The sequence below is a fragment of the Buceros rhinoceros genome, unplaced genomic scaffold, assembly GCF_000710305.1.
Source record: "Buceros rhinoceros silvestris isolate BGI_N320 unplaced genomic scaffold, ASM71030v1 scaffold11351, whole genome shotgun sequence".
In the NCBI taxonomy this organism is placed as follows: domain Eukaryota; kingdom Metazoa; phylum Chordata; class Aves; order Bucerotiformes; family Bucerotidae; genus Buceros; species Buceros rhinoceros.
The window spans coordinates 127,577-145,951 of record NW_010396102.1 but is presented as its reverse complement, the minus strand read 5'-3'; the positions used below and the strand labels follow the sequence as shown (position 1 = coordinate 145,951).

The 18,375-nt window shown below is 46.1% G+C and overlaps 1 protein-coding gene across 4 annotated transcripts in view; it reads right to left on the bottom strand.

Annotated features, from left to right (window-relative positions):
• Nucleotides 1–14,896: 14,896 nt before the first annotated feature.
• Nucleotides 14,897–18,375, bottom strand: part of BANP (BTG3 associated nuclear protein) — a 124,810-nt gene continuing 121,331 nt past the window's right edge. For 3 of the 4 annotated variants that reach the window (XM_010145803.1, XM_010145806.1, XM_010145805.1), the window contains one exon: nucleotides 15,432–15,503. In XM_010145803.1, the coding sequence (XP_010144105.1) occupies nucleotides 15,432–15,503 (72 nt within the window). Of the gene's footprint in view, nucleotides 15,504–18,375 lie in introns of all 4 variants that reach the window. The other variant, XM_010145804.1, reaches the window with a different exon arrangement.

Genomic DNA, 18,375 nt, shown 5'->3' with positions numbered 1-18,375 from the left:
CGCTGAGTGTCTGGTCCGGCTGAAGGGTGCACATGGTGAGACAGTGCTTCCAGTAGAGACTGGGAGGAGCTGAACGACTACAGTTGGTCTTGCCTTCACCTCTCTCCCATAAAGATGGGTGAATTTAAGCCACAGGATAGAAAGAGGCAGCAACAAGTGCAAAAGAAATGAAAAGTTGGTGTTCGGGAGCTGTTTATAGCAGGAGAATGAGTCAGTCTGTCCCAGCAGTTTTCTCTGTGGCCCAGATCAGGCCTTCAGCAAATCCCCACCTTGAAATTGGAAAAAGCCTCTGTACATTGAATATAAAAATAAATTTTCCAGACACATGAGGCCAAGAGCTCAGACTAACTGGACAGACGTCACCCCACAATGTAAAACTACCGGCAGGTTTTAGTATTATTATTATTGTTATTACTTAGAAACTGGCCTTATTTATGGATGATGTTAAGAACTGAAGTACTGGCAGGACAAGGTCGGCCTGTTTGCATACTGCAGGATTCATTATTCCAAGCGCTAGAACAGGGTGCTGCTTACTGAAGCTTGGCTGCTCTCCTGCCCAGAAACTGCGTGGCTGTATAAACTGAGAGTTCATCTGTCACAGGAGCAGACTCTGCTTGATGTAGAGCCCAACCAAATTAATAACCGAGGCAAGGATGAAAGCCAGGACAGGTTGACTTGTTGCCCAATGATGATGATAACTCTTGTCGGAGTCTAGGCTTCTCCCCTGCGAGCTTTCTTGGGCACTGACGTCTGTCTTTACCTTTTATCCCAAGACTTGTGTCCCTTCCACAATCAATACACAACAGTCTGCTACTTCTGGGTTCCTTTAGTGCGTGTGGGACTATGGCTGCCTTACCTGGAGGATTAACTCTTCCCTGGATCCAAGAAAACATCGGTGATGGAAAGAAAAGACAGCTGCTCCCGCACACCAAAACCAAGCCAAGCATGGAGACACTTCCTGAGCTCACAAGGAACCCGTCGGCGATGGCCTGCTTGCAAAGGGACTCATTACCCAGAAACCTAAACTTTATAAATGCAGCTAAGGGAGCTCTGGGCTTTCCCACAAAAAATAAATAGGATTCCTGGGGTGTCTGTAATCCCAAGCGACGACCAGCAGCTGTCCACAGCTGCTCCCCGCGTAAGCCATGCTTTGAGAAGGTCATGCACAGGCTGTTTGGAACGAGTTGGTGTGCTAGAAGGAGACCTTATGCTAAACAACTCCAAAGAGCTGGAAGCAGACTTGTGGGAGCGCTAACCACAAGTGCTGCGAATGCAAGGCAGTGCCTCATGGCCTCGGTGGCTGCTTTACCCGGAGTAAAACGCTATTCTGGGGAAAAGCAAGAAGTAAAAAGCCTCACCAAGAGCTGAAATCCACTAGGAAAGAATCAAACACAAAGCTGATGAAAACAGGGGACTTCTTCAGAGAAGGCTTCATAGAAGAAGAGACCATGCTGCAGTGGAAGCAGATTTAAAGCAGAGGTGCATAAAGCAGAACAGAGCCAGCGACAGGAGCACAGAGCATAAAGTAACGAGGAAAAACTCAGGTTTGGTGCAGAAAGGTTGGTCTTACAAATGGCACCTGAAGTGGGAGAAGAACCAGTGGGAGAAGAATCTACAGATTTGTTATACTCACAGATAACAGCAAGAAAAAATTCTATATAGACGAAATAATTGTATGTTAAAAAGAAACATTTTCCATTAGCTACTAAGAGAGACATTTTTTGAGAGATGTCTAACGCCAAATATATTTCTGTGCTTGATGCATCAGCAGTGTTCTGGCAGGTGCCCTTAGAAAAATAAAGTGTATGGTTGTGGGCATTCAACACTCTGCAAGACACTTTCCTTGGCCTGTCACTTGGGTTGGGTTCAGCACCAGAGGTGTTTCACTGGAAAATACAACATATTTTTGTCGGTGTATCCAGGAGGGTTCCAAAGACTACAGAGCTGATGCTTACATCTGGGGAAAATCTGCAGAAAATGCCTGACAGAAAGCTCTAACCCACTTTGGAAAGCGCTGGAGCTGCTAAGCTAAAGCTGAATTCCATGTACTGGAAATGAAGGAAAGACACCAGGCAGGGAAGAGTTTGGCAAGATGTACCCGGCTGCCAGAGCAGACGAGGAGATTCAAGGATTTCCTGGAATGACAACGTGCAAACAAAGCTGCCCTACTTCAGCAGCTCAAGTTAGCAACCCGAGAGCGCTACTGTACGAAAAGCTATCCCGGGGAACGAAGGATGCTGAGCTTAATGCAGTACATGTGGGACCTGAGGCAGCAAGGCTTCAGTCCTCAGACCCCGAGAAATACATCTGGAGAGGATATTGGCACAGTCTCCATCATCAGCATGGTCCTGTGCCACGGTCTTGGTGTTCACCAAACTAGGAGGCTCAAAAGGGATGGTGCTCCTGTGGTTAAAAGCAGAAGTCCCTCCTTGAGGAAGACAGGGGTTACCTACAATCAACCACAAACCATGGACACAACTGGGATCCCTGGACATGACCACCACTGCTGCCAAAAAGCTGCTGACAAGGCACTTCTTGAACACACGGTTCTGTTTCAGCTATGACACATGCTTTGCCAAAAAATATGCCTGGTGGCTGCAGAGACCCACTCTATGCTCCCTCATTTATTGCTCTGCTGATGCCCACAGCAGTTTTGCACATTGTGCAAAGGATCACAGAAACATTTTTGTTGGAAGAGACCTTTCAGGTCCTCGAGTCCCACCATTCCCCAGCACTGCCAGGTGCCCCCTGACCCCTGTCCCTCAGCACCACCTCCACACGGCTGGGAAACCCCTCCAGGGATGGGCAGCCTCTTGTGCTCAGAGAGCTGCTGGCTGAAGAGCTGAATCGCTATCACCCTGCTCCAGCTCACCCCCAGAGGACTCTGCCCACCCAGCACCCACATTACCAGAAAGAGACCTACCACACACGGGGAGCTCCTGCTCTAGAAAATTTGTCAAAATAAACTGGACAAGCCTCGTAACTCCCAATATTTCCAGAACACCAACAACCTGTATATATTCTTGGAGAAAACACAGATTGCAAATGCCAGCTGTATTGTAGAAGATGAGATCTCACAGGTAGACACTGGATCAAGGTAGTACACTCCTAACGTCTTTAACCTCCATAGGATATTTTGGCCTGGTGACAGGGTTTTGCTTCAAAGTCCTGGGATAACAGAGAGGAACGTTTCACGCTTACTGAAATGAACAATCACATTGAAGCAGTAACTCGGGATTGTCACATTTGGCAAAACAAGTCGAGCAGGAGGACAAAAATCAGACTTTTCGCCAGGTACATTTTCCTTACGAAAATAGCAGGTGATTGACTATTTTATCTCCTTCTATGATACAGCTCACTAGAAGACACGGCAGCTAACAAGATCGAGCTGATTTTTGCTAAATATGGCCCCTGAAACAACAGTCCTTGTGGATGGACTTCACCATCTAGGTAAAACCAGGACTTGCAGTTTCCTTTCTGACTTGCTCCTATTATCACCCGTGCAACGGGTTGGTGGAAAACATCAAAACAGTGAAGGACCTACTAAACCAGCAACAGCGGCAGCCTCTGCTCTGCCTGTTCATATTTGGTCGCTGCTCCTGTTAGGTTTGGCGAGCGGAGGGGAAAGTGCGCAGGGATGCCTTCAGAGGCCCTTCCAAGAAGCAGCTGGACGTGGCTGCGGCACTGCCCAGATGCTCACATTACACCACCACGGAACGAAGCCCTGAACGGAACAGGTCTCTGCTAAAAGTCGTGGCTCCAAGTCGTTACTGAACGGCCCGGCTCCTGATTCTGCCGGAGCCTCTTAAAGTCAGTGGCTAGAAAACATCATCCCGTGGTAAGAAGTGAAAGTTTGGAAGTTTCAGCCCGATGCCAACACGTGTGTGTTGGTGGGGAGTGTCACGGCCACACATCCGTGCCAGGAAACCTGCAGAGACCCTGCTGTCCAGGGGGGCAATCACGGCGATGGCCTCCCAAACGTTTTGTCGATAAGGACTCAGCAGACTGAAAGGGTTTATTTCAACAGAGCAGCGAGTTCGATCTGCCCTGCAGGGCAAGGTAAAGTTTTAAGATCACAACAAGGTTTTTCATCTGCAACCTTGAGTCTTGGTTTTATTAATGTGTGCTGACTCCAAGCTAATTATGCTTAATCTCAGCATAATTATTATAATAGTTTAAAAAAAGACAAATAACACTGCTTAGGCATTGAGGACCAAAGCCACTGCACTGGTGACAAGCGGAACTAGTAGTATCCTACAGATTGGTGCAAGGAAGAAGGGATGGGCCAAGCCTCAAAGAGACAGAAGGCCCATAAAGACAGGGAATATAGGCAGGAAAAGAACACAATATTTAGGAAGAGTATTAGCAGAATATTTAGGCCTAACAGGAGGCAGCCTTAGCACTGAAACAGTCAAGACTGTCAGGACAAGCACAGAAAACACCACACCACAGGAAGGGACTGAAGGGTGAAAAGTAAAAGCTTGTTTGCAAGCGCGATTTTGTTCCTGTCAAGTGCGAGGGGCAGCAGGGGGGAAGGATTGGATCTTAAATGAGAAACAGGATGTAAGATGAGGACAGGCCAAGAAGGACTGCAAAAGTACAGAGGAGTATTTGATGTGATAGAGAAGAAAGAGCCAAACGAGAGGAAGTCTCTGAATGGATATGATTTGGGCAAGAGTCAGTGTTCATCAAGGCCAAGAGAAAAGGATGCTGCATTAATCGAGGCGCGATAACAACTTGGACAGGAGTTTCAGCTGTGAGGAAGAAAAGGTTGAATACTTACGGCTGAGAACACGTAGAACAGGAACAGGAAAACAGGAAGATGTTTACTGGCCAGAAATCGAAGGCAAATCTTCATCCACCACCTGAACCCTATCAGCTGAGACAAGTCCTCCCAGGAGACTTCCCTTCCCCTCCCACATTGTACAGCTTCCTCCTCTAGCTCTGCTTCCCTTCCCAGCTTTCTGTTATCATTTGGATGTCTATCTTCTCTTCTGCAAAGGACTTGACCAAGGAAAACAGAGGGCTTGTAAATCTGTCTGCCTGAACGCGGCTTTTTGATGTCTGAAGCGCAGCGACAGACTGCTGGAATTTATGGTTTCCAAGGAGGACTGAGAAAGGGAGAAATTTATGTTAGGAAAATGTGACCGTCATCTTTGTTTATCTCCCAGTTTTGTAATGGAAAACAGGCATTTTACAAACACACACAAAGCCCAGCGTGAAACGGTTTATGAACTCGAGTGCTTTAACCAGGAACCGTTCCATAAAGACTGGTAACAATAACATTAATAACGCAATAAATCACACACCATCTGCACCGTCACATCACCATCCACCTGGCAGGGGAGAGAGCACCCCGCTGAGAAGCAAGGCAGCAGCAGCTCTCTCCTCTCCCATCCTTCCCTCTGTCTCTATCAATCAGAAGCTTTTGGATGCTTCAGACTGACCACAAACACCCCACAGCCTGTACAGAAGCTGTTGTATGTTACGCAGGCAGCAAATCTAGCATAGAGCTGCAGCAGATCTACTGACCTTCGGAGTGACAGCTTTGGGAAAGCACATCCTACGCTCGAGGATTACCTGAAAGCATTGGGCTCGTGCCGCTGAAGCAGAAGGTAATTAGAGCAAATCATCAGCTGGAAGGAGTTAAGCCATTCGAATAGAAATGTCCATATTTGTATGTTAAAGGACAGAGACAAATCTGCATTCCCGATAAATGAATGTGCTTTTCAGCCCTTGGCAGCTCAGCTGGAGGTTGGCTTTTCAGCGGGAGACAATACAGATCATGCTCCGCACAACCACCGTTTACTGCTTGAGACTGTTCACAAGGAAACCTGAACCTTGCATTCAGATAAGCGAGTAGCTACTTGAGCTGGCACCAAATAATTGGAATTCAAAGCTACCTCCATTTCTGAAGTTTACACCAAGCCATTTCAAAGTATTTAAACCATTTTGCAAGCGTTTAGACAGGAAGCTTTTCTCTACTCACCCTGGAGGAAGTGGTGGCATTACTGATCTATGTCCTGCACTACATTAAGTGTGGCTGTGGAGTTATTTATGTGCTTTTCCTGACTTCTTTTGACACAGGAGTTGATTGCAGCGCTGTATGATTACGTCTGCATCTCTGAATCTTTCTTTCTCAGCTGGAAAGTCTCAAGTTCCAAGCTGGGATTCCCTCTCCACCCCCTTCTCATGCACTTAACCCTCCTTCTGCTGGAAGCGTCTTGTAAACACCCAGAAAACCCTCTTAGGTGTAGAAGACTGCAGAGTAGCAGGAAGTGGGAAGGCAGCATTTTAAGAGAAAAAAAGTTATTTTCTTAGCCGCTCCCTCCTTATTAAGTCTGTGCTATAAGAAAACTCCTTTTAATTATGATGTGTTTAACTATGCACCCTTAGAAAACAACTGGTCCTAAAGGATTAGAGACATCAAGTCGTCTTTTTTTTTTTTATGGTTTCTGCCTTGAATTCTTTTTCTTGTGATTTTACGAATCCACCCCCCTCCCTCGGTTCCCAGACCACCTACGGACTGAAGCGTTGTTCATTAGTCAGACTTCTGCTGTCAGCTACAAACAAGCATCTGTGCACAAGCACCAATCGCTGCTCTGTTTCACTGGTCTCAACGCAGTAGAATGCACCTCCAGCCCGGCTCAACCCTCACACGAGCAGAGGAGAACGTGTGCTCCCCCCTCCACAGACAGTTGTGCAGGATGAAATAGGTGCCACTGCCACCTGATTGCTGAGCTGAAGGCTTCCTGTGTGACAGCCCTGTCACACGGCGAATCTCGCCTGCCACTGCTCATTCTCCACTGCCACCTGAGCAAGGTGGGTGCAGCCCAACAGAAAGACGAGAAAAAGCAAAGCTCAGGCTGCTCTGGAGGCTCTGAGCAAACCTGGCACATGCCGATGAGCACAGCCGTTATAGCAAGAACCTGCACACTATGGCTTCCAGCTCCTCACCAGAGCCAGCAGCTCTGACACAGCCCAGGCTCCACGGCCACCGCATATTTCTCTGGATGAAGTGATGGACACAGACTGAGAATGGAAACAAGAGCTGCATTCCCCGCCTGCGAGGGGATGTGGGCTGTTGGTAACCGAGACCCAGGCACCACGGGAAGGCAGCCGGGTGCTGCTGGAGCCAGCACAGACAGGCACTTCGGGTTGCCCGGGCATAGCAGGAGCTATTGCTATCTCCATGGACTACTCCAGAACTTCCCCAATGAGGACATCTGCCTCCTGTGGCTCAGACACATGAAAACTCTGATTAGATAGAATAAATAATAACTTGTCCAGCACAAAGTTTCCTCCCCATCCTTCCTCACAACCTCTAACAAGCGACAGACAATGGTGTCAGCCATCAGTATTTGCCATGTCCATTTGGTATTTCCATGGAGGTACCTGTCTGCAGAGCGGCTTCCAAGTGACTACAGGGATTTCATGCACCTTGGGTGAAGGAGTGGCACCTGAGTGGCAGGAGACACTTCTTCCCTTAAGATTTTCAGTTGATTAAAGCTGCTTAAACCACAGAGAAGGGGCTGGAAAAGACCCATAAACTACAGAAACAAACACCCAAGACCTACAGCAGAACATTGCTAACAGAGAAAAAGAGAAAAATCCCCTCAGAGAAGGAAGAGCTCTCAAGAAGACCAGTGATGGCCAGGAGAAAAATTGTTTCGGGGTAGAAACTGATACCTTTCTGAATTACAGACTGTACGATGTAACAAAACCATCAACCTCTGCTGCTGTCATGAGGGTTTGGTCTGCCCTACCCCTTGGCTCTGAACAAAGCCTGTCTGCACCACATGAATCTCAAGGCCCAGGGTCCTGCTGCTTACCTGTACGGCTCAAAAAGAATTTCTGATGCCAAGGGAGAGCAGGATATTCCACACGCTATTGGGTTGTGCTTTATGGCATGTGTTGGGGAGGGAGAAGATAGAGGTAACGTCCTCTGAGACAGTCCAGGGAACAGAGTTAGTGACTACACACTTCACCACATGGACATATTGTCGAGAGACTGGTGAAGCTGCAAGACCGTGGGAACCACGGGCATCCCATGAGATAACCCTTGCACACTCACCAGAGTGCCAGGCTGCTGCAGATGAAGGCATGCTCCCGTTACCATCACAAATTGCGGGGCTGCCTTTGGTGACAACCTTGCCAGTACCAGAAGGTACCTAATGATGTGGAATCCACCTCTGGACCCTCCTTCACACACGTTGTTGAACACTCTGCCTCATTTCCCACCTGAATTTGACTGGCTTATGGTTCCTGCCGTTCCCTCCCTGCCCGAACTGAAGAGCTCTTCACTAGCCAGTGTTTTCTTCCCAAGAGCAACGCTCCAATCAAGGGCTTTTAAATCCTACCCTCTCTTTGCCCAAATCTAGGCACTGACTAAAGCTGCAATGACTTAGAGGGACTAGGGGCCAAAAGCCTGAAGCCACGAGGGAGCTCCAAGGCTTCCATCAGGGTCATTCCTGTAGAGCACAGAGAGCTCCACACGCTGAATACAATCAGTGAAACAACACAGGTAAAAAACGAATTAAAAGCAAAACTACACACAAAACCCCTTCCTCAAAACATTCAGCCACTTACTATCTATGAAGCTTTATCAGTCCTAAGCGTGTTGCATCCGCTCAAAGAAAGGAATCGGTGTGGAAAATGATGTCAATCAGTGCAAAGACATTCACAGAGGTCAAGGTTTCTTACGGGAATATTCCCACAAAACTTGATTTTCTGGCAGAAATATGATTATCTTCCGCCTTTTACAAAAAGGAAGACAAAAGGAAAAATATATTTTCTCTAACACTAAGGTGCCTTCAGCCTTTTGCCACACAGGAAAATTCCCATGAAAACGCAGGAAAATGTCAGAGGTGAGAAGCACGGAGATACACTATTTTTTTAAACTCTGAGAACGCGCCAGAGGAGCTCCTAAGTTTCACTATAATGGCCAATATCACAAAACTCCACGGAATTTCAGGCAGAACCAAAACCAGATGTAATCCCCCAAGACACTTAAAAACTAAAACCGTAGCAGGTATAAACAGAAATTAGAAAAAATCAAAATAACCCCCCAAACCTCTACCCTTCACCCTGCCCCTGCCTACCTCCAAAGCTGCTGCTCCTTGGATAAAAGCAGGATATTTTTTGTCACTACTGTATTTCAGAAAATGAAGAATCTCTCGGTGTGAACCACCTCCCCGGGCTGCGAGTTCCACTGCAGAAAGGAGCGAAAGGCAACGAGAATGAATGAACGGGGAGGAAGGGATTCAGGACAGAGCCACAAACTCTCTCATCTTGGCCTTGGGTCCTCACGCCTCCTCTTTTTCAAACTTTTTGGCTTTTTTCTTTCTCCTCTGCTTTTGCTGAAGAGAGCCCGGAGCCCATTAGAGCAGGGGGATTAAGGGAGTTGAAGGAGGATTGAGTAATAAAATCGCTGTTAAATAACAGCAATTACGCAAGGCAGATGGCCCCGACGAGGGAGCGCAGCGGTTCACACGCGGCAGGACAGGAGCAGAGCTGAGCCCGCTCGGCTTTGGGAAGAGCCACTCATTTGTGTCAGATTAAATCACTCCAATTAGTGATCATTAGAGCAGGGCTGTCCTAAGAGGGTTATGACAGCGGGGAGATGGAAGGGGGCATTTTGGGGAGGAAAGGCATCAAATGACACATTTAGCTGCTGTTTAAGCGGGACGGGAAGTTACCAGAATTCTCAGCACAATTCACAGCACCAGCTACTTGTGTGTTCGCCTAGGTGCTTGCAAAAAGAGGTTTAATTTCGCTGCCATGTGCAAACAACCAGGGGAAAATCGAGTTATTAAACTGAAAATGTTCCTAATTAATGGCAGACACATAATCTACAACTGTGGTGATTCCTGTACCTTAAATGAGCCAAGAAAGAGCTGCTTCCTGGGCAGCACGGCAATTCCGAGAACCGGTTTTATTTTCTGTTAAATCAGTTCAGAAGCCAGCAGAGCAAGGGGTTCTGATTTCTTTCTTTTTAATTAGAGGTGGCCAGCCAAGCTCCTCCGGTCAGATCAAAGCGGCAGAACGAATCGAGGGTTTTTTCATGAGATCAAAAATAAATGGCTATAGAAAAGAGAGAGTAAAAAATGTATCAAAAGGAAGTAAGAAGAGGGGAGAGGTGTCTTCTAGGGCCAAAGCAGTAGGAGATGAGTCAGCTCCATGCACACTCGAGCAACAGGATAGTCATATCCAAACATATACCTATCCCTACACCCCCTCCCCGAGCAAGCTGAGGTGCACCTTTCGGCTAGAAAAACGGTGCTGGCCAGCTCCCAGGTTTTTTCACTTCTACCCAGAAAGCCAACGGTAAATTTAACCTACTGTTCATCAATTAAAAATTGAATTATTTTAAATACACACATGGGAGACGTGTTTTCTCTGTGGTCGTAACCAAAGAGCAAAGTCCCTTGGATTTCACTGTACGTGCTTCAGTTCTCAGATCCTGGTATGATGCTCTGGACAGGGTGGCGAACAAACCCCGGTGCAGCTCAAAAACTGAAATCCCAACGATTCCTTCACAAAAGCAGGAAATCCGTGTGGAAACAGGGATATTTACTCTTTTCAAATTAGCGACCATAAACATCCGGATGGTGGCACAGTGGGGGACACTGAACAGCCTGTCCTTACAGCTGCCATCACGGCGTACGTAACACAGAGAGGTGTCGGGCTAAACTTAGCTTTCCAGCCAGGCTTCCATTGATCTCTTCCACAACCAGATTCAACTTCCTTTAACTACTATGAAACACGTGAAATAAAATAGTTCCTGGAAGATGGTAACATCTAACTCACAGTCAGCCCAGGCTGGTGGAAGGAGATGATACTGGACAGTCTAAAAGTTCCAAACCACAGATCAACCTGAGGGACCCGAAGAAGAACAGAACTGTTCCCAGTCTACCGGTCAATTAAAACTATCCACAGCGACAAACAGATTCCTAAAAATACAATTTTCTGCCCCAAATAGAAAATTTTATTAAATATCATTAATGGATTTTTATCTTTTGCAAAATCTATACTTAAAAAATGATAGAAATAGGAGTAGGAAACCAACCTGAGAGAGCTTTTAAAAGGAGGATTCACCTCGGTTCGAACGAAGGCAGAAAAGTCAAACAAAGGAGACATTTGCTCTCGAATTAAGCTTTGCATATGAAGTTGTAGATGAGGAAAAACAAGTTTTCATCCAGTTCCCTCCAACTTATCGTGCTAAAGAACAGGACTTGATTAAAAATCCCCTGGTGCCTGTTGAGAGGGGAGGAGCGTTAACCCTCTGCCCTGGCCAAGCTGCACGTGGGCAGTCGCGTCCCACACGCTTCAGCTCGAACTTCAGCTCTGCGTGACTCCTCTTGCCGCAGGGTTAGTTACTCCTGTTTCTGTGGGGTATAAAACAACCTCTAAACATGTCAAACCTTGTTTAGCAGAGAAATAAAGCATGGCCGATCGTACAAGCGCGTTCAAAAAGCAATCTCGGTTTACTCCAAACACCACTCGAGCTGAATGACTTTCTTATTCCCGGCTTCGTCCAAGGAAATGAGGTTTGACTGGCCAGGGTACATCTGAATCAGCAGAGCTTACAGAAGTGCTGTGGGATTGCAGCGAATGAAAGGAACATTCTTATCCCGGATGATGGGAAACAGTGTTTGTCGAATTACAGTGACGGCTCTGAATTTTCAGTAGGTAGATAATCAGGAATTCAGAAGGAATCTTGATTGTCAACAGAAGTTTGGGCAGAGCAGGATCCTACAGTGATTCTGGGGGGGGCAGTGTTAGATACTGCTTTACTGTATTGCCTAACGTGAAACTCCACAGCAGTTCTGTGAAGTGGATAACACCAAGTTCAGGGCCACCAGAGCGTACCCGTACGCACGCCAAGATCTCTGTGATGGAGACAAGCACTGGAGCGACGTCTTCGCCAGCATCCCCTGCTTTATAAGCAAAGCGCTTAAAGATGCAGCCCATGAAGACATTTTCCTTCCTTCGGGTCATTGAAGGGTGCTCATCTTCACAGTTTCATTTTGCAAAACGAAAAATGGAAAACTAACAAGGAATCAAAGAAAGAAAAAGAAAAATGGAAGAGAAATAACACTTAAGACCCATTTCTAGATTTACAATCCCTCAAACCGTAACATTTTGCTTCGTTTTTACACCAGGACCGCAGAAGCCCTTAAGAGTTCATGAGACAGCTGCTCTTCCAAGTGGGATTCAAGACTGAATGATCTGAAAAGTCACTAATAACGGAACGTACTGCCTGTGCAGCCATAACTACACGTCTAGAGTTTTAGCACAGCGTGAAGACAAACGGCAGGGTCTTGGCTTTAGGAACTTAATATCGAAAATAACTAGTGGGGCCGAGCAGGGTAACCAGAGGCTCTCCTCTCCCAAAGCCTGCATGCCTAAACATTACTAACAAAACAAAATCAGACCCACACAAACAGTGTTCTCCACGTCACAAGAAGAATAACAAATAAAATATGCAGCTGATCCTTGTCTAACCTTACAAGAAACGTCCCCCTGAAGACTCTCGGTCATACGTTCTCAGTCCCTGCCTCAGACAAGAGCAGCACAAAGAGAAAAAGAACAGTTAAAAACGAGGATGTTAAAAGGTTTGCTGAAGGAAAAGAACCTTGTTACTAAAAAGGCAGAGGCTGTGCATAACAGGAGACACAATGAGGATTTATTTCTAGCTGACCTGCTGAAAGCGGTCAGTCTTCAAGGGCAGAACCTCACCCATGGTGAAACACCACCTGAACAGAGAGCCAGGCAAACCCCTCAGGACCCCTGCGAGGTCTGCATTCCTTGAGTTATCTGACAATACTTCCAGGATTCCTTACGCTAACATTGATAAGTTATCATTGCAACCTCTGTATGAACATACTCCACAATGTGCACAGAACCTCACAGTCACAGGCATTTCCTAGAAAGGAATCAATTCCCAGTTACTCTTCTAAGGAATGACTTATTTGTACGTGACACACCCTGTGATGGCTGGAAAACACAGAAAATGTTCTTTACACGAAGATGTTTCCTCCCTGGACAGGGACACAAATCTTCAAGGATGTAAAATCTACCGAAAGGGAACAGGGACAGGGATTTCTCGGAGGAATACCTAGCCTGATGTTGAAGTCCCTTTTCTTCGAAGTATAAAAACGGTATGACACAGCTTAGATTGATGTAAACATTGACATAACACTGAGAAAAACCCACACCTTGAGGAACACGCCATCTTAAAGCCAGAATGCAGTGGAGGATCTTACTAAGCTGCTCTCCTTACCTATTTCAATTGATTTGCACTCTCCATTCCACACTGGTGAAGCAGATTTCATTCTCTTGGTACCTAGTGAATGCTACTTTACTGCTTGATACGCCTTTACAATCACTTTTAGCAGAAGAGACTTGAGCATGCAGCAGTCTAGTGACTAAAGGAAACCTCTCCTGAACTCAACTTCCTCTGGTACCTGAGCTGAAAAAACGTAAAGAGAACAGAATTCTTAATTGCATCATGAACCAAAGATACTCTATGTATTTAAACACGTTTAAATACGCGTTAAAAGTTTAAACGCGTGCGTGCTCCCCTCGAAAGCAGAAGGTGCCCAGGACACAGAAAAAAAGCCATGTAAGAGTGACACTTCCTAAAGAAGACAAGGAAGCCACCGTGGACCTAGGAATAGAGCAACCGCGTGCGGTAGCATGCAGCGGCTTTGCCATCCCAGCGTTCCCACTGTCACTTCCAAGTGATAAATCCTTACTGAAAAGCCATGCTAAAATGTTCAGGCCTTGCTTTATTTTTAGGCTTCTATTTGGATGCCAAGCTCTTCAAACATCACTCAGTCTGAGAAACGCTATTAAAAAAAGAAACTGAAGAGGAGCCAAATTCTTGGCCTGTTGCAGACATTGTCTTCAAGAAGCTGTGGAGCAGTCTGCATTGTACTCGTGTGTCAAGAAATAGCCTAAAGAAAAGCAGGAATTTACAGAAAGTAATATTTACCAGGGACAACAGTCCCAGAAATTGCTTGTGCTTAACAATAATAATAATAATGAACTGTTGTCCTGAATTCAGGCATGCGGAGTGTGTGGCTTTGCCCCACTCGTGGGTATGGTCAATGCTTTACAAGCCACAGAGTGACCCATCAGCTGGGAAACACAGCGGCACCTCCCCCAGTAAACTCCGCATTTTTAAAACAATTAAGCGAATCAGGTTTTACCAATCCCATATCCTTTCCGCTCAAGCTTAGCAAACACAAAAATGCAGCTTTCTGGAAATGGGTACCAACTGTCCCCTGAGTTTCGGTGGGGAGGGGGCTCCACCTCACTGCACAGGCTGGATAACATCACTATCAGCTTTTCACGGGTGAATCCCCGACTGAGGTACTGCCACGAGCAGCTGGACCAGGGAGGTAGGAGGAACTAAACGGAGACAGCTCAGAAGACTTGCTCACGTTATAAAAAAAATGTCATAAATTCATTGTATAAAATAGGATTTGCGGACTCAAGAGCTTAACTAGCACATTTTTCTTGTGCTGGAAATTGAGATAATAACAGGATCTGAGATTTATATCTTCCTTATAGACTTAGTCTTACTTCTCAGTTTGACAGCAGAGCTTGCCAGACAGCATCTGTCTTCAGATGCTCCTGAACTACAGCGCAGTCCAGTCAAACCGTACTCATTCCTAAGGCAGAGAGCAACTTAGAGCTGCACTACTCATAAATACACATTTATTTTTCATTAGAAATGCATAATTACAGCATTTAAAAGCATTTTCCCCTAGAAAAGTAGTTAAGCAACAGTACAAACAAAATTGTTAGTCTTCTGCAAATACAGTTTTCATTACACTGAACAGAAAACACCAGCAAAAGGCTAATTCTTGCAGATATGGGATTTCTCTTTTTTTAAATATTTTCCACTTTTGTTATAAACACCAGAGCAAATAAAAAAGCTGTTTAAACAGTGAAAAATAATTGAGCTCTTCATCTTCTATACGTGGTAAAGCAAGTATTGCAAAGCAGCAATACACTTCCTAGGGTACCCGCAGACATTCAAATGGTGAAGTTCACAGAAGAAACGAACAGGATGAAACATAAATTTAGTCTCATGGTTTTGATTTATTACATTTCTTTCCCTCTTCCTGAAAGAATTTTTTTCCTCTTTAAGTGTACCTAAGGGCAGGCCATTTATTTATTCTGAAGGCCAGATCCTTAACTGATGCAGCGATGCAGCTCCAATTTAAGTAAATGGGTCTGATTTATTCCACGTGAGGACAACCAGATCATGAGAACTCTGCTGATGGCAGGAGATGGTCAAGGTGTGACCATTAGTCTAATGGGCATCTCCATTCTCCCGTTGGTGCACGAAGACTAGAGCACTTAACTTCTGACTGTGGGTCACTGACACCTCGGACTGAGGCAGCTTTTCACAATTCTTATTGAATTTGGATTGCTCCGTGTTCTATCTGCATTTCTGGCTGGATCGCTGACTGAAGGCTGTCAGAGCCCTGCAAAAGGAAACACAAAATAGGTAAATCACTACTGAAGTGCTTTCCATCGCTGTAGCCATGGGAATGTGATCGTATTAAAAGTTCTTGTATACAGCAGCGCGAGATCTGCACAGATACCAGCCCTACGAGGGCGCTGAAATGGGAATCCATTTACAGAGGCACCAAAAATAACAGAGTTCACATGATGCCTAATGCCCTTTGGGCTGGAAACAGAAGGCTAAAATAATAAAATCCTGATAAGGATCTTTAAAATCACGAGTGGCATGAAGAGAGCAAACAGAAAACAGTGAGTCCCTCTCTCTTCCATAAAAAGAACCAGCTCTAAAAAGAAACAACATAAACTCAGTCTCTGGCACACCACGCGTGGAAGCTGTGGCAGGGCTTGTCCCAGCACACTGTACGCACTGGGGAGGGAAAGTCCACCAAGGGCGATCACACGGAAGGCAGCAGAGGTCCCACCGTGACAGAACTACTGTAGGTAAGGAGAGTACAGTCACCTGGGGCTCCCCAGCTGGGGCAGGACACAGGCTAGAACTGCTGACTTTACCCACTGCTGTCTCTCGATTTGGTGTAAAGTAAGAGTAGTGCTACTACAGTGAAATTTCTTCTCAAATAAAATTCTTCCTACAAGCCTGATTCTACTCACTTTCCAAGGAAAAAATCAGTCCTCCGTGAACGAGTCTGAAGCAAAAACAACTGCCTTCAGCTTTCAAAGCAAGTCTCCTTAAAAATCAAACGGCTGCCTACCAGCAGTCTGTCGGTGCTGAGAAAGGATAACCCCCCAGCAAACTGTCTTCTCAGCCAAGTTAGCTGGACTAAGAGAAACTAGATTATGAAACAAAGTCCATCTTTTGAGCTATAAGATGAATCGCCTCTCCAAACAGCTGAATTGGCTTGGATCAAGTCCATCACACCCAACAAGCCTTCCCCTGATAGCAGCCAGTATCACAAACACAGATAAACTACAAGGAAAGGGCAGGCGCTTAACGATATTTTCCGGCACGCTCCCACAGATTCCAGAGATCTGCCCTTGATGCATTTTGCCTCCATAAACACATCCAGTAGATGCTTTATGTAACACCCTGGACATCGAGTATTTCTGTGGCAGGACTTTTGTTACAAGGAAGTCTTACTTGAAGCCCTGTTTTACGCTCTTAGCCCAGTATCTGCCAGATGATCCATGAAGACACAAGGGTGGAAACTCGACTCCTTTTCCAATCCTTTAGGTTTTACTATTCAGTCACAACTTATTCAAATAAAAATACTGGAGGTTCAAAACAACAAAGCATTGGCCCTAAATGGAGGGTTTGTTGTCAGGTTACTTCTCTTTATCTCTCTTGTCACTAATTGCTCATGGCTCCAAGAGTTTTTCCTGTTCAACTTTACATGAATACACTGAAAATATGAAGTTGAGGTGCATGTTGCTATCGGCTTCAGCTGAAGTTGGAGATGGGTTTCATTTAAAACTGGCATGTGTGGTGGCTTCCAAAGACACGGCTTTCAAGAAAAAAGGGTCAGAAAACTGATACCTTGTTTTCAGACATCAAATAAGTCCACCCTTGTGGTGTTCGGAACATGCAGTTTGCATAGGACGTAGTGTCCAACCCAGGTGGGTAATAAACTCCACTTCTGTAAGTTGTGATTGACAAATTTATACAAAATCACTGTGAACATCTCAGTATCCTGACAAAGAACCACATGAAAACAGGTGAAGGTGTCACTACAGCCTCACTGAAAGGGTTTTCTGTTCACACAAGACTTTTCCCTTCAGAGAGAAGAACTTTGAGGTGATGTGGGACTATTCCATAACTTCAGCCAAGAAAACCCTACTGAACTATCCATGTAACTCACAGTAATGCAAACACCACGTTGGTTTCTCCAACTCATTATCAGACCCTCAGTTTTTGGTTTGTGTAAACCGAAGAGAATATTTACAGCACACTTATTTTTAGTCTTGTCTGTTTCTCCTTTCATACTCTTCTTATTTCACATTCCTTTTCTGCTTCTCTTCAGCAGTATAAACCTCTGTGGTTAACCACAATACTAAAAGCTAACACGGTGCAAAGTGTCCCTGAAGAGAAGAGGAACTCCTCGGGTGGCTGCCAGTCGTGCGGGAGATGGATGCTGAGGTTTGTAACGGAGCTCCAGAACCTCCTGCCCATTGGAGGTGCTGGCTGAGAAGGGAGGACAGAAATGAGGAACAGACCCAGAGGAAAGTCTGTGGGAGGTGGATCGGAGAGTTTCCCAGGCCTGGAGCGAGGACAGCGGCACGAGAAACACCTCGTGCCACCTGGGGCCTATACGATCTAGTAATTGCACGAGACCAGCAGCACTCGAAGATTCGTAGGAAATCAGGCACAATCCCCGCAGCACCACTCCTGTGTCCGGCGTGCTGTCACCATGCCTATGGACATGACCCTGAGGAGGTTAGTGCAAAGGGAAAAACGGCTCCTAAGGGCTCCTCAACTCAGGAAGCTCAGTGCACACAAAACGAGGTGGGTTTCCAGCACATTCGCGTGCCAGGCAGCCTGATCCTTCCTGGCAGAGAGCATCATTTTTCTGAAAAGGACTGTGTAGCATCCAGGTGAGGAGTCAATGTGGACAAGGGTATCTAAAAGAGCGGAGAGCTCTGGCTCCCTGGACAGCAGCAGCCAGCACAGATGGCACTTCAGCAACACACGATGCAGCTCCATCTTCTGTCCGAGGCCCTCTTTGCCACTGGGATAACTACTGTGCTCTAACTTCAGGGAACAAAGTGACCTGCCTGGGGAAAAGGCCCTGGGGGTGTTGGTGAGAGTGGCTGGAGAGGAGCCAGCAGTGAGCCCAGGTGGCCAAGAAGGCCAATGGCATCCTGGCTTGTCCCAGCACT